Source organism: Sebastes fasciatus, chromosome 5 (assembly GCF_043250625.1).
Source record: "Sebastes fasciatus isolate fSebFas1 chromosome 5, fSebFas1.pri, whole genome shotgun sequence".
NCBI lineage: Eukaryota > Metazoa > Chordata > Actinopteri > Perciformes > Sebastidae > Sebastes > Sebastes fasciatus.
In genome coordinates this window covers 32977233-32992923 of record NC_133799.1, presented here as the reverse complement: position 1 = coordinate 32992923, position 15691 = coordinate 32977233, and the positions used below count along the sequence as shown (strand labels likewise).

Genomic DNA, 15691 nt, shown 5'->3' with positions numbered 1-15691 from the left:
AACACCATTCACTGACAGACACAATACAGCCTGCCTTCATCTCACTGCTTATTAACTTAACAGACAGTCGTTGTTTCCCACCGCAAACATCTGTTTAGAGGCAAATCACTGTTGAACCAGGCTGCGTTTCTCTTCCTATCCGGAACCCACAAATTTCTCGAAACATTAGATTCACTAATTAAATGTCACTAAAAGGAAGGAATATATGCACATTCAGTCTTGGTCAGATGCTGGTAGTGGCAGCATGGACAGGAAGAAATACTGGACTCTCACCGGTATTTACCTTCTAGGAGTTGTATTTATATGAAAAACAAGAGACCTTTAAATGTACCTTGTGGAGTTTATGACCTCTGGTAGTGATATGGTGCAATGTATGTTTTGATGAGTGGGTCCCTGTTTTGTTTGTATTTTGTGCATTCACACCATAGACTGTATATAAAGATGGACGACATCACAGCTCCCCAAAAATGAAGCCAAAACATCTGGATCACCCCCTGGTGGCTGGCTGCAGTATAGGTTATAAGTCCCGCCCCCTCCATGTTAGCGGATGGGACATGGACCAAACTAAGAAGTCAAAGTACACATCAAATACATTTTTCCCAAAGATGGTTTCTGTCATTTTAGGTAGTTCTTATTACGCTGATGTAAGTTCAAGTCTGCATTTTTCTTTACTCAAATGTTAATTTATATACAGAATATATGACAAAATAAAGCAAAATGAATTCTGTTATTAACTTGTTTAATTTATTCTCTTAAAATAACAACATAAAGAACCGTTAAGAGTACCGTTAAAGTACCAGATCGATAAGCAGTATCGGTAAGAGTAGTAGTACTATTAAAATCTTAACGATACCCATTCCTAATCAGAACAGTGTGTGTGGGGAAGGGGGTTTCGGACGCTGTTCAACCATCTTCGGTTGAAGTATATGGACACCAGTCATGCATGTTGAAAGAAAACACTATCATAATCTCTGATTACATTTCCCTAATTGCATCAGCCAATCATAGGCAGAATGGCCTGGAATTCTTTATTGAAGACTTGACATTACTCTGAACTCACCTGTTTGACGTTGTAACCTGTCTTGGCGCTGGTCTCTATGAACATGACGCTCAGCTCTTTAGCCCTCTGTTCCCCTTCCTCAATTGTGATTTGCCTGTGAAAAGAGGGGGAATTACCATTAAACGCTGCAGATTAATGCATCAGAAATAATAATAAAGTGTTTACAGACTGTTGGCACAAAAACAGAGGCTGATTTCCTCAAATCAACATTCGACAAAGACAAGAAGACACTACACCAAGACTCACAGTAAAGCCCACTATCTGCAGCTGGAGCTCCTGTTGTTCTGGGCTAGTGAGGATACACCAGACCTAATTAGCTAATGACTGAGAATGATTAATTACATTGTCCTGCGAGGAATTAATAACAGCCAATTTGCATTACATTTTAATGAATCTGGCGGTGATTGTTTGGTGCCTGCTGTGAAACGGAGACCGTGTCAGGTGTCCATTAACACGAACGGAGAGATCGGTGCCGTCCTGCTGACACTGCAGCCTGCGCAGCAGCAGGTTCGTTAAGATGACCGGCTTAAATCAACCTGCCACTGGTCTTCTGGGAAAACTATGACGTAAGCAGACTTCTTTTGCTCCTCTCAACACAAAGGAAATCTGTACTAACTCAAAAATACCACTTCTTTACTTTTCACTAACCTCTAACTGGCTGTAACGCCAGTCTAAACATACTCAAGCACAAGTTATCCTGTTGTGCAAAGCATCAAACAGAGCAGTATATTTAACTGATCCTCTTCTCCTCCTTTAGTTACAGCACAGAAGAAAGAGAAAGTCAGTCTTTGTGAGGTAGGAAAAGAAGTTTGTGCAACGAGAACAGAAAACACTGCACTGGAGACGTATTTACATAATAACATCACCTGACAGAGTTGCACCAGTACTGCTGTGGCTATTTCTGGATGCATGCGTCTGAGCTCCAACTTAAACAACACCGAGGCTTGTTCATCATCAGACAGGCAGTTGGCAAGAAAATTGCATAATGGATGCGCAATATGTGGCGTCCTAGCAACATTCATGCACGTGGTGCGGAGCATTTGGAGCAGCCCACCGGTGATCACGTCTCTTCAAAAGCATATGCAAATAAGGGAGCGGTACCACTAATATCCATGGTCATTATGAACTCAAGTATTAAAATTAATTCTTCCCTAGATTTTTATTTTCTATGTACAAAATATTTTAGTGTCCATTAAAGCTACAGTGTGTAGGATTTGGCGGCATCTATTGGTGTACCCCTCCGCTCAGTCCTCCCTTTCCAAGACTGTGCTAACGTGAGCCGCAGAGTGCAAACCGTTGTAACGACGTTCGCCCTGCGTCAGAGGCCATCCATACCATAATAACACTACTTTAGGAGCAACGGAAGTCAGACGGCGGCTGGCGGTACCACGGTTTAGCACTCTGTGGCTACCGCAGTTTCACAAGCATGTCAGAGAACTACGCTGGCCTTCAGATAACGTAAAAAAAAAATGCTCTCGCTAGAAACCGGTGCTTGGTTTGTCCGTTCTGGACTACTGTAGAAAACATGGCGGAACAACATGGTGGACTCCGTGAAGAGGAACTGCTCTCTATGTAGATATCATTCTAAGCTAACGAAAACACAACGATTCTTAGTTTTAGGTGATTAACCTCTAATGGAAACTTGTGAATATTATAGGGCTGTCAAAGTTAATGCGATAATAACACGTTAACGCAAATTCATTTTAACGCCACTACTGGTATCATATGAAACTACAACCCTAAGGAATCCATTGGAACCAACCATGTCATACTAGCTTGTCAAGAAGGAGGCTAAATAACGCTCCAAACTTGCGCTAAATCTTGGAGAGGAGAACCTGGCATGGCCATTTTCAAAGGGGTCCCTTGACCTCTGACCTCAAGATATGTGGATGTAAATGGGTTCTATGGGTACCCAGGAGTCTCCCCTTTACAGACATGCCCACTTTATGATAATCACATGCAGTTTTGAGGCAAGTCATAGTCAAGTCAGCACACTGACACACTGACAGCTGTTGTTGCCTGTTGGGCCCTAGAATATTGTATTCCATTTCTGCTAATAGATCCCCTGAAATGCTAAAGGCTGTTCATTCAAAGCTGCACTGATAAAAAAATCTTTAAATTATATCGGATCACATTACAACATGTAATGCGAAAGGTGTCACCCATAGTGACGAACCCACAGAGAATTATCATCCAACTGCGTAGCTCCTCTCAGCTCTACAGAGCTTTTAGCATTCATTGCTTTGGTTTTATGGCCCCCAACTTTACTGCTTCGATTCAGCAGCAGCAGGCATATGGCGTCAGATTTATGTCACATGTCGTGAGCGTGATAAAACATGCTCATGCGCAAATTATATTATTTCACACGCGCAGATATTAACTGCCACTCCTCGCGCACCAATTCGACAACTGAGAGTTGAACAGGCAGCAGCGAGCGAGGAACAAAACACAGGGAGAGGCAAAGAATGGCACCTGTGTGTATAGAACCAAGCAGCGAGCGCACACAGCAGCCACCACGCACGAGAGAGAGTCTGCTTTGCGAGAACTGGGGAGCATACACACTCACTGGTAACTCTGCTCTCGAAGTGGAATCCTGCTCGCGCGAGAGCATAGTTACATGTGAGAGTGCGTATGTCCTCCGGCGCTCGCAAAGCAAACTCTCTCTCGTGTGTGGTGGCTGCTGTGTGCTTAGTTCTATACACACATCGGCCATTCTTTGCCTCTCCCTATGTTTTGTTTCCTCGCTCACAGCTGCCTGTACAACTCTCGGGTGTTGAATTGGTGCGCGAGGACTTATATTGTGCGAGTGGCAGTTAATATCTGCGCGTGTGAAATGATATTGTATGTAAATATTTGCATACAGGCAGCTGTTTTCAGCGAAAATGCCCCAGTAAACCCACTGTACACTACCTGCTCAGCACCAAACGGCAGACAGACACAGTTAGTGACGAGCTGGTGATCATAGTGGAGCATTTAGCAGCTTAAGAGCCAGATATTTCCCTCAGGAGTTGGTGGAGACCAAAACAGAGCGAAAAGAGTATTGGACTGATTGGATAGCACAAAAACACAATTTCAAATGAATGCTAATGTTGCTCTGCTTCAGCTGATTTGTTCATTTTAAACAGAAAACACATTTAATATTGTGATATTTACTGAAAATGACATACAATATAGCCAGCAGCAGTAGGAAACTTTCCCTAGCGATCTCCCTCCAGCCAGCTGCCTCCTTATTAAAGTGTTTGTTGTGAAATGAGGAGGTTTTTGTTATTATGGAGTGGGATCGGTGATTTGAAATTTCTAGCACTGTAATTGTTACGTCTCATAAGTTGGAAAATGTGCACCGACTGTAATCTGTGTCTGTGATGACATTTGGCTTCTGAGTCCAGGGCAGGCTGTTAAGTTAGCGTTGATAAATTTGGCACTTCAGCTGCTGTCCTTAGTGCTGCTCTAAGGCTGGTTTGCAGTATGGGAGTTACAATGTGACATGTTGCATGGCACCGGTGGCCAATCTCAATCATGTTACGCTGCTGCACCAAAGTATTTTAGTTGCAGTATAGAAGAAAAGAAGAGAATAGCTAAACTAAATACTTCCTTTCAGCGTATAAAGCACGTCAGGCTCCACTCGGCTGATGCTGCCTGGTGTACTACGCACACTAGGTTTCCCTAATGCAGGGGCTCCGGGGACTCTGCAGCACCTAAACTGTGCGTACTTCAACTCCCCTAGGTACTGAGCATTGTGAAAAGCTCCACCACGCATGAACAAGCCAACAAACAAAGAGAGAGCCCAGCCGACAGACAGAGGTGCCCCATCTCGACTCGAGCAGCCGATAATCTAATTGCACCATATCACAGTAATGCAAAACACACAAATCTCTGCTTCTTCTCAAGTGATGTCTAAGGCAGGATAAGATGTGTCAGTGCTGATAAAGTGTAACTAAATTGCATCATTGACTTATTTTAAGATGGCTTTTAAAGGTCAAGCGATACACACACACAGCTACCTAGAAACAGATTTAAGATGCCACAGAGAAAAATACATCCCTGCCAAACTTTATCTCTCCCTCATACTGAGATGTTTTCATGACTTCCAACTCATTTTTCAATGTCAGCCACATTATTTACAGTGCTGTCAGATCATATGCCAAGTAATTTCCTCAGACACTGACATACGACGCACATGCACTACTGTCAGGATATAGTGACTGTTTTATAAAAATAACTTTATTTTTGCTCCAATTCTACCCACTTCTGCTTTAAACATCTCATGGAGCATCACTAGAGCCACTGAAAAAACACCTAACAGTACCCATAGTGACAGCAACATTTATCATCTCTTGTATGTGAAACATTTCCTGGCATGTCCAACCACATTTGCATGAGAGAAAAAAAAAAACTGGAGCACAAAAAACTGCGGGGTACTAATAGGAAAAAGCCATTTACATTTCTCTGCACTGATTTGGGCAAAAACCTGTCAGGCTCACACACACACAGCAATAAGGCTGACTTACCTCTGAGAAGAAGCAAATTAGGAGAGGATGCTGAGGGGATGTTAATGCAGTAAATAGCCTTTACTTCTTTACCATGGAACATTTAATGGAGTTTTAACTCCCAGACCCCATTAAGACCAACTAAATTGCAGTTAAGATAAATTACCTATACATTAAAGTGAAAAGGTTCAGTAGGTTCCAGCTCACTGTTTTTCTGAAGGCCAACATTTTCTAAATAATGTCCTTTAGCACCACACCTAATTCTTTGGATTAATGACGCAGCTCACATAGTCTTCATTTTATGGATCACATAGGGGACTATATTAAAAATGATAATGTAAATTTGAAAATGAAAATGTTATTCCACGATAGCATTATAATCTTCCACATATGTAAGTAATTTGAGTAAAAAAATTTATTAAAATGTAATTAAATTTTCATTTTCACATACTCATAAAGGCATTCTATGACCATATTAAAATTAAAATGGAAAAGCTGTTGGACATTTCATTTTCAAAGTTGTACCCCTCTGTACAGTGGACAATATTCAAATGTTAATTAAAGTTTGAGAATCCATTTACACAAGCAATGTTAAGAAGTCAAAATGAAAATGAAATTTTCTAGCAATTTGAAAATGAAAATGGAATGTGACATTTCATTTTCAAAGACTTAACCTGCTGTACAGTGGACAAGATTTCTTTTGTAGGGCTGTCCCAAATAAAATTTTTGGGCTTCGAAGCTTCATTGAGAAATGTTCTATGGTATTCGAAGCTTCGCAGCATGCCTTACTCTGCCTGATATATTTTGTTCTGCTGCACCCTCAGGTGGTGGATGACATCCTGATGGAGTACACACTACAGCAGGCAAACACCAGAAACCCTCACAGGTACTGCATTTAGCATTATACAAATATGCTCAAATCTAAACATGGCAAACTGCAGCCCAACAGGCAGCAACAGCTGTCAGTGTGTCAGTGTGCTGACTTGACTATGACTTGCCCCCAAACTGCATGTGATTATCATAAAGTGGGCATGTCTGTAAAGAGGAGACTCGTGGGTACCCATAGAACCCATTTTCATTCACATATCTTGAGGTGAGAGGTCAAGGGACCCCTTTGAAAATGGCCATGCCAGTTTTTCTTCGCCAAAATTCAGCGCAGGTTTGGAGCGTTATTTAGACTCCTTCTTGACAAGCTAGTCTCTTAACTCCAGCTTTAAAACAGAGCCCGTTACAACCTAAAAAAGTTGCGTTAATGCATAAAAGAAATTAGTGGCGTAAAAACGAACTTGCGTTAACACGTTATTAACGTTATTATCTACAGGCCCCGTCGGACTTCACAGACTTCCAGATCCACCAGGAGCTGATCAAGGGCAGGGAGGACAATTCCTTCTACGAGATCTGTGTACCAGAGATGCTCATCCCTCCTCCCCATGCAGAGACACTCCATCTGAGACAGAGTAACTGTTTCTGTGTCCAGGAGGAAGCAACATTGGAAATGAAGATCTTACAAGCTGTCTGGGGTGTTTTTCCCCATATCATCTCCACATTTTACTGATTACTTTACATCTGTAATCCATCTCAAGCAAAGATTGTGCGCATAGTGGACAGTATGCACCATTGATGCATTCAGGCACAAGCACACAAACCATTTTTATGGTTTAGTTCTCCTTTTATTTCCCACTACTGTATATTTCTGCCTCATATCATCTCATTTTTTACCCCGTTTCTCTAGGTGTTCCCTTTTCAAATCAAATTATTTTTCCTTCTCAGCTATATTAAACATCCTGGTTCATCAGCATTCTCACTACAACTATAGGCAAGGCAAGGCAAGGCAAGTTTATTTATATAGCACATTTCATACACAAAGGCAATTCAAAGTGCTTTACATATATAACTATAGCGTTATGTCAGTTATATATGTGCATTTACAGTATGCATGTATGAAAAAAATAATTCCCTTATGGACACCGTTCATGATGCTCAAGTGTCACCAGGGGCGAAGTCACTGAGTAATATCTACAAGCAAGCAATCATTTTATCCTTTCAAAAGCAATAAGAGCAGCTGAGTCGACTAATTTTCCACCATAATTACTATGACAACATAACCAGTAATGCTAATGAGTGTATTCATTTAGATATTTCATATATAATGTAGCAAGCATTCATTTCTCATACCTTTCTTCAAGGTGACATTACTATTAAATATAAGGTAAAGTATTGAAGGACCAGTGTGTAACAATTACGTTTTTCCCAATGAAGATGTCCTAACCTTCATGTGCCAGCGAACATGACGCTCACCCCACCTCTACTTATGCGAAGTTTCGCGCACTTCAAACCTATTTTCACTGGTCAAAATCAACGCGGACAGTAAGTGACAGTTAATCAATGTCACTCTCTCTACGTAATAGAGAGTTACATCACTCGTAGTATATCTGGTACAATTTTTCGCACTCCATTTGCCAGAGTTCGCTTGGTCGCTGTATGTTAGGAAGAGGTGTTAGGGGGATCCATTGGCAGAAATGGAATACAATATTAATAAGTACTGTATGTTTTCTTATGTGTATAATCACCTGAAAATAAAAGTTGTTGTGTTTTCGTTACCTCAGAATGAGCCGTTTATATTAGGGCTGTCAGAGTTAATGCAATATGCGTTAATGCCACAAATTTCTTTAATGCATTAACGCAATCGATCTTCCCGAGGTTGTTCCAGGCTCAGTTAAAGCTCTGGAAGTCTGTTAAAGCTAGAGTGAAGGTACTGGCATCATATGAAACTAGAAAAACCTAAAGAATCCATTGGTACCAACCATGTCATACTAGCTCATCGCAAAGGAGCCTAAATAACGCTCCAAACTGGCGCTAAATTTTGGCAAGGAAAACTGGCATGGCCGTTTTCAAGAGGTCCCTTGACCTCTGACCTCAAGATATGTGAATGAAAATGGGTTCAATGGGTACCATCGAGGCTCCCCTTTACAGACATGCCCACTTTATAATGATCACATGCAGTTTGGGGCAAGTCATAGTCAAGTCAGCACACTGACACACTGACAGCTGTTGTTGCCTGTTGGGCTGCAGTTTGCCATGTTATGATTTGAGCATATTTTTTATGCTAAATGCAGTACCTGTGAGGGTTTCTGGACAATATTTGTCATTGTTTTGTGTTGTTAATTGATTTCCAATAATATAAATATACATTAATTTGCATAAAGCAAGCATATTTGCCCACTCCCATGTTGATAAGAGTATTAAATACTTGACAAATCTCCCTTTAAGGTACATTTTGAACAAATATTTAATTGCGATTAATTAGTGATATGGTGGACTCACTGAGTCCACCATGTTACTCTGCCATGTTTCTACAGTAGCCCAGAATGGACAAACCAAACTCTGTTAGCTTTTCCTGCTTGGGCCGGAGTCAATAACGTTACTCGCTCCCGTCGCCGCCGCTCTCTCTCTCTTGCTTCACCACTCACTTCCCACGTACACATACTAAGCACTCTACTCTTACAAAAACTGGCTCTAGAGAGGATCATTTATGCTATTGCGTCAGACACCATAGCAATCCGACACGCTTGGCCTATGGGAGAAGTTGTAATCTGCAACCTCACCACTAGATGCTGCCAGATCCCACACACTGCTCCTTTAAGGAGTTCTATTGGTCTCAAGATAATCAATTCTGTCTCATTAACATACAGATTTATTCAGCAAGACGCTCCGACATCTAATCACATCATCTACTCTGCAGGGAGTCGGCCTGATGCTTTTATCGTGTTTTGTTCTCGAGGTGCTCCACTGAATGCTCCTACAGACTGACTGACACTTTGCACATCACGGTTGCCATGGTGTCGAGACATGAAAGGAAACACTGCTGTAGGAGTACTGCTGTAGGAGGCTGGTTCAGCGGTAACTACATACCTCTTATCTGCCAGGTCTGTTTTATTGCCTACAAGCATGATGATGACATCACTTCCTCTCTCTGTTCTCACATCCTCGATCCATTTTGACGTCTGCTGGAATGAGTTAACATCTGTGGAGGAGAAAAGACGAAGCAGAGTCAAATTAAAGATGCTGTTTGTCCCACTGCAGTAACATTCAATACGCTGACACCTCTCCTGTTGTTACTGCTCTAAACAAACCCATTCATATTTCATCTGGATTTATATTAACACTGACATGCTTGGTGTTTTTATAATAATGTGAAATCTGCAGATACAAAAAGAACACAACATTTTGCATTACGCGTTACTGCTAATTATTAAGGCAAGAAGAAGATAAAGTCCCATGAGGTGGATCATATTAAATATATCTTACATGTCATGATAATAGCTGATAGATGATACTGTATGATACACGCAGCACTGGAATTGCACAATAAATCCATGTTATAGTGTACATGCCCAGCTCTGTAGCACGTTTAAGTTCTTAATAAATCCCTTTGACCTTGCCACGTCTATTGAGTATGCAGGCTGGCTGACATGCAGACTAAAGGCTGTATTGTATTCTTGGACTGGCAATTTGATGAGACAGGCCCCACGTCTTTTTCAGGGTGAAAAAAAGAGCATGGTTTTGGGGGAATGTAACCCATATTTTTCCATAAAATCAGGAATAAAATTAACTTCCTGAGGGCAGCCATATTACAGTAAGAGTACTTTGTTATTTTTTTAAACGATTAAATAGAAGCCAGTGACAGATTTGAGAGATAATAAATGTCATTTTTCTGTCATGGAAAATGATCAAGATTCCAGTGAGGCAACGCAACAGTCGACATTCGTCGCCGCTAGTTCTTTGATGTCGGTTTGGTGCGACTGGGCTTTTAAACTGCATTTGCTCTTAACATCAGTAAACAGGGTGTCGCCAAATCAATGAGGACTGAAATCTTAAGGATTGCCAATTTAACAGAACTTGAGAAGGAGGGAGGTTAATGCCATAAAGTGTCATCTCATTGTGCAGTGGATCCAGTTTGTTTATGGGAAATATCAAGGAGATATTTGATATTTGTGAAATCTCAACTTTGATTCCTCTACTGAGAGAAATCCATCTGTCACACATTACTTTTCATAAATAGAGAAGCTTTTGGCTCTTTAGAGTGAGATGAACTGTGGCTACGTGTCGACGGTTAACAGGTAAAAAAAAGAGAACTTAAGTATGATCTAAGATTAATATTTGCAGGTATAACATAAAAAAGGAGTTGGACAAGTGTAAGTATGACATTAAAATATTTCATAAGAGACACTGACTTGTAATGTCGTAGACCACCACAGCCACAGTTGAGTCCCGTATATAACTGGGAATGAGGCTCCTGAAGCGCTCCTGTCCCGCCGTGTCCCACAGCTGCAACCTCACCTGGGGTTCAGACAGAGACAGCTGAGAAGGCTGAGATTATTCAGATAGTCAGAGAGCCCTCCCTCCGCACACACAACCACAACCGTACACAACATAATAATAGTACAATAAGAATATGATGCGTGTGAGGGTACTCAGCACAAGATTCACAATCAGGCATTATTTATATGAGTGGACTCCTCATGATGACACTTCCAAGGTCGTACTGCTGTTTGAAAGATCCCCTCCAAGATAAACAGACATGCAGACAGATTGCATTCATCTACATATCACAAGCTGAACAGACAATATGCTGTTTATCAGTAAGTAACGTTTCAGCACATGCCGTATTTTAGTGATGAGCAGGTCTACAGTATGCTTCTGTCTGAAAGACTGCTGACACATTACAGACATTTAATGTCTTTGTCATGCTGTAACTGAGCTTCTTACCGTTCGATCTTCCAAGTACATGGTTTTCGACAGGAAGTCAATTCCAATTGTGGCCTAGTTTAGGGAGAGAAGATACACATGGATCAACATCACTGTAAATACCTCGAAAAGAAAACAACACAGTATTTACTTAGGAACTGAATAATGCAAGTTATACATGCAAAAGGGAAAAAAGAGGAGGACAGACTACTGTAAGATCCATGGCTCATTACAGTCCTGATCACATAACATCACCCCATGTATGGGTGCAATGAACTGAAAAACTGGCATGGCAATTTTCAAAGGGGTCCCTTGACCTTTGACCTTAAGATATGTGAATGAAAATGGGTTCTATGGGTACCCACGAGTCTCCGCTTTACAGACATGCCCACTTTATGATCATCACATGCAGTTTTTTGAATGCAGTATAAATGTGTTATTTTTGCCTATACTAAAATTATGTATTTGAATATTTCTGCATACTGGGGTTCCTAAACAGTCTTGGAATTACATAAATTGGGTATCACTGTAAAGCTGAGACTCTTGTGGATCCAATGAGCCCAATTGTATTCATGTGTGATGATGTTAGTCCCCATAGTAGCCATTCCATTGTAGTGAGACGATTTTTTGAAATTTGACCTCACTGTATAAAATGACCTGTGGTGACCTCTAGGATAATCACAGCCTCATGAAACTTAACAGCCAAACAAACTAGAGACCTAGAGCATTCAGAGGATGGTTTCTTAGCAGTTTCCAGAACAGAAGTGCTCGCCATCCAAAAAATGCAATTCTTGCAGAAATCTCCAAGTGTTACAAAGTTTTTGATACCAAATCACAGCATGTTTTTTTCTATGGTGTTCCTCGAGGTCTTGGTGTCTCAATGTGGTATTTTGGACGGATTATTGATCATTTTTATCACTTCTCGAGTCGTAATAAATGGTTAAATATAGCACCAAATCTGTGTACCAAATGGTATCAACCCAAAAAATGCTGCTACAATTTATGAGCCATAATAAAGCATGGGAATGACCATCACAATCACCATGTTCTACATCCCCAATTTATTTTAATTGATTAATTAGTAGTTTTTTTATTTCTTATGAATGACTAGAACAACTTCTATTTGGCATCTACAGTTGTCTTTTTATCCACCCCTGAACATCCCCTGTCCCCCACCCCTTCCCCTCTAAAAAAGAGGGCGGAATGGTATGGGGTTAAGTTAATCAACGTAGTTCAAATTGCCCCTTGGCTAGCCTAAAAAAGGCCTGAAACTGGGCTCCATCTAACAGTAGCTCTTGGACGAGGCTATGATATTCACAGAATTTTCTCTCTGAAGGATCATGTCATGCACCCACATCCTCCTCCTTGCTCTAACGTTACGGCTGTCAGGTTGAGCAGTGACAAGCTCATCCATACAAAGCATGAGGGCAAGCATCCTCCGTTTGGTGCTCACTGTGAGAAACAATGTCAAACACATAGATAGTAGCCCAAATAGATAATAAAAAGCAAAAGGGACGATGCTAGTCTATCATACAACGGGGGTTAGAGTGGTGATTGTCCAGATAATGTTGTCATAGAAACATAAAGCTGTATACATATAGCTCAGAGCGCTTTTCCCTAGTGCCAGGCGGGTGCTTTTCTGCCAGAAAAAGATGCTATATGGACACAGGCCCTAATGCAATCCAATACAACAGCACAGAAAATAATGACACCAGTTTTTTAAGATTGTTGATTTAACTCTGTGATCATTTTTGAGTAATGTCTGTGGATTGATTATCAAATGCAGTCAGTTTTTAAATTGGAGTAGGTTACAGTATGTCAGCTGTTATTGTGCAAATATTCCACTTGAATAATCAGAACAACTGTATTGTTTCAATATGTTTTTTATACTCCAATGGGCTGCTTCAAATCACAGCTCGTATCACCTCACATCATCCATTTATAATAGCGATCGACTCATTCCCTTATTGTGTCACGAGGCAGATGGCCCTGTGTGTGTTCCCTCTTCAAGGGATGTTTACTTTCCGCAGCCAAGCCCGCGGCTTTGTGCTTTGCTGCCTGCCATGATATCATCAGGTGCTCTGGCTTGGACAAATCAAAACCTAGAAATCAATGTTAAACTGCAGATCTGGGTTTGTTTGTGGAACCGAAATTTTTCATGCCAGAACCGTTCAGTTTTGGACGTTTGACAAAATGTGTTGGAAACTTTCCTAACATTCTATTAAGACAGAAGAAGATGCATTGAGAGAGACGGCAGAGTTTGGAATGATAATGACAGCTGGTTAAAGCAGATGTGGTTTGTAACACTATCATGTGGTGCATCCAGATGTTTGATGTCTCAGTGTACGCGTGAGGGGACGAGGGCGTAAAAAGGGCTCAGTGGTAGCGGGTGTAGACTGACCCAGGATTACGCAGAGGTCCCAAGCTGCGTGTTTAAAGCTTGTGAGACCCCAGCCTGCAAACTCCAGCACTGGCCAGCTGGAGCAACGTAGTGCAGATGGCTGATAGGTCTGATAGGCTAACAGGGAATTACCTGTCTGCAAAGGATTCAGTTTCCTGTTTGTATTCATCTTATTCTGCCTCGCCCATATTTTCGCTTCTGGTTCGAACGCAATTGTGTTAGTTTTTCCGGTTTGGCGTCAGCAGAGCTATTAAACAGCTACACTGCGGCGAGTGGATGGTTTTACCAGAGACGGTTTTACAATACCACATCCATCAGCCATCATTGACTGGGAGGACGACATACGAAAACGGCCTGAAATCACATATGAGGACATTTCTAGTGCCTCATGGTTTAGATGGCTCCGCTATGTGGAACTACAAAAGTACCGAAGCCTATCAGTACACCGGCCGGTCAGCACACAAAAGCACAACGTCATGTCGACAGTGTTTCTGTAAACTCTCACTGCCAGATAGATGCCGGGTGGCGGGTAGACAAATGTACGCACTTAAGAATTGAAATTTATAAAGAGTTGTCATTGCAGGCCACAAGAATGCTCAAACCAAAGCTCCTTTTTTCCAATATCTATCTAGCTAGCAGCTATGTCGTGCTAGATAGCTAAAGCTGGCTAGCTAGCTAGTTATCTATCTATCATACCAAATTGCAAGCTATACATAATTATCTAGCATTAGCTAGCTAGATAGTTATCTATCACCAAATTGCTATCTATAAATAGCTATGCCTAGCGCTAGCTAGCTGCTGCCGATCTGTCGGCAAATTTGCGGTTCTTGATTTAATTTAACTTTATTATTATTGTTTTTAGTACCCAATGGTTAAACCTGCAGTGTGGACCTGTGTCTGCCTCTTCTAGCAGTGAGAGTAATTACTAAAACACTGTTGACGTGCTTTTGTACGCTGACCGGCTAGTCTCACACAGCCAGCAGCTCCTCACTGCTCTGAAAACATCGGCACAAATTTTCAAATTGATTTGGTTAAACTGATCACATATTGGAAATCTAAATGGTTACATTCTCATCTGAAAAAAACAAACATTAAAACTTTATAACAGCTTTTTTAAGGCTTAAAAACAGCTTTTTTGCGAGTAAATGATGATAACCATGGATGTATTAACACTGGCGATGGGCGACAGGACGCAATGCGGAAGCACCCAGTTCAGGAAAAGAATAAGGTGAATTTAACAGCCACATTTATTATTATTCATTTAATTAGTACTAGGATACATTCTGATACATTTGCACCCATCTGTGATTAAGCAGGTGGGTGTTATCCGATGTGTTTGTATGGTAGGCAGTCCAGCAGGGTGCCCACTGCCCACTTTGACAGAACTGGGCATCAGCAGCTTGATCACGAACTCGTTTCCTCGGCGATACCAGCTACAACAGTGGCCTAACTCAGAGAGTCTGGCACGAAGACAGGACGTCATTTATGCTCTTCCTTTACACTCAGTCACATCGAGCACTGCTAGGCTGAAAATAAACTGCCTCAAAGAATTAAAATGATAAAGTGCTTGATACAAGATTATAGGAAGCAAAATAAAAATACTTTTTGGCTGTATCAACCCCAAAACAGACAGGTGGATTACATGCACTCCCAAATTAAATCCCCTATGTATTCTGAGGGAATAAGCTTGAAAAGTAAAAAAAATCACTGTGTGCTAGAGGTTAAAAGCACTAATTTGGTTAAACTGACCCACCACAACAGCCCATAAAAATAACTTTGAAACTAAAGAACGTTTTTAAAATTGAAAATAGCTGATTTGGAGTGACATCATTGACACAATAGCTTGAATGAAGTTAAAAACAGAGAGATGTGGCAGGAGATTTTCCTGGGAGATGGCAGAGGTGCTGATGAAGGCTCTTTCTGGCTCCAGTTTTAAATATAGAATCCCACACAGACAGCTATACATGAACGGATTAGATCACCAGAAATTATTAA

At 41.1% G+C, this 15691-nt stretch overlaps 1 protein-coding gene across 6 annotated transcripts in view; it reads right to left on the bottom strand.

Annotated features, from left to right (window-relative positions):
• rab6ba (RAB6B, member RAS oncogene family a) overlaps positions 1 to 15691 on the bottom strand; it is a 74873-nt gene that overhangs the window by 16205 nt on the left and 42977 nt on the right. For 2 of the 6 annotated variants that reach the window (XM_074636564.1, XM_074636567.1), the window contains exons 3-6: positions 11317 to 11370; positions 10782 to 10917; positions 9460 to 9571; positions 1061 to 1154 (exon numbers count right to left, since the gene is read on the bottom strand). In XM_074636564.1, the coding sequence (XP_074492665.1) occupies positions 1061 to 1154; positions 9460 to 9571; positions 10782 to 10917; positions 11317 to 11370 (396 nt within the window). The remainder of the gene's footprint in view (positions 1 to 1060; positions 1155 to 9459; positions 9572 to 10781; positions 10918 to 11316; positions 11371 to 15691) is intronic. The other 4 variants (XM_074636565.1, XM_074636568.1, XM_074636566.1 and 1 more) reach the window with 2 other exon arrangements.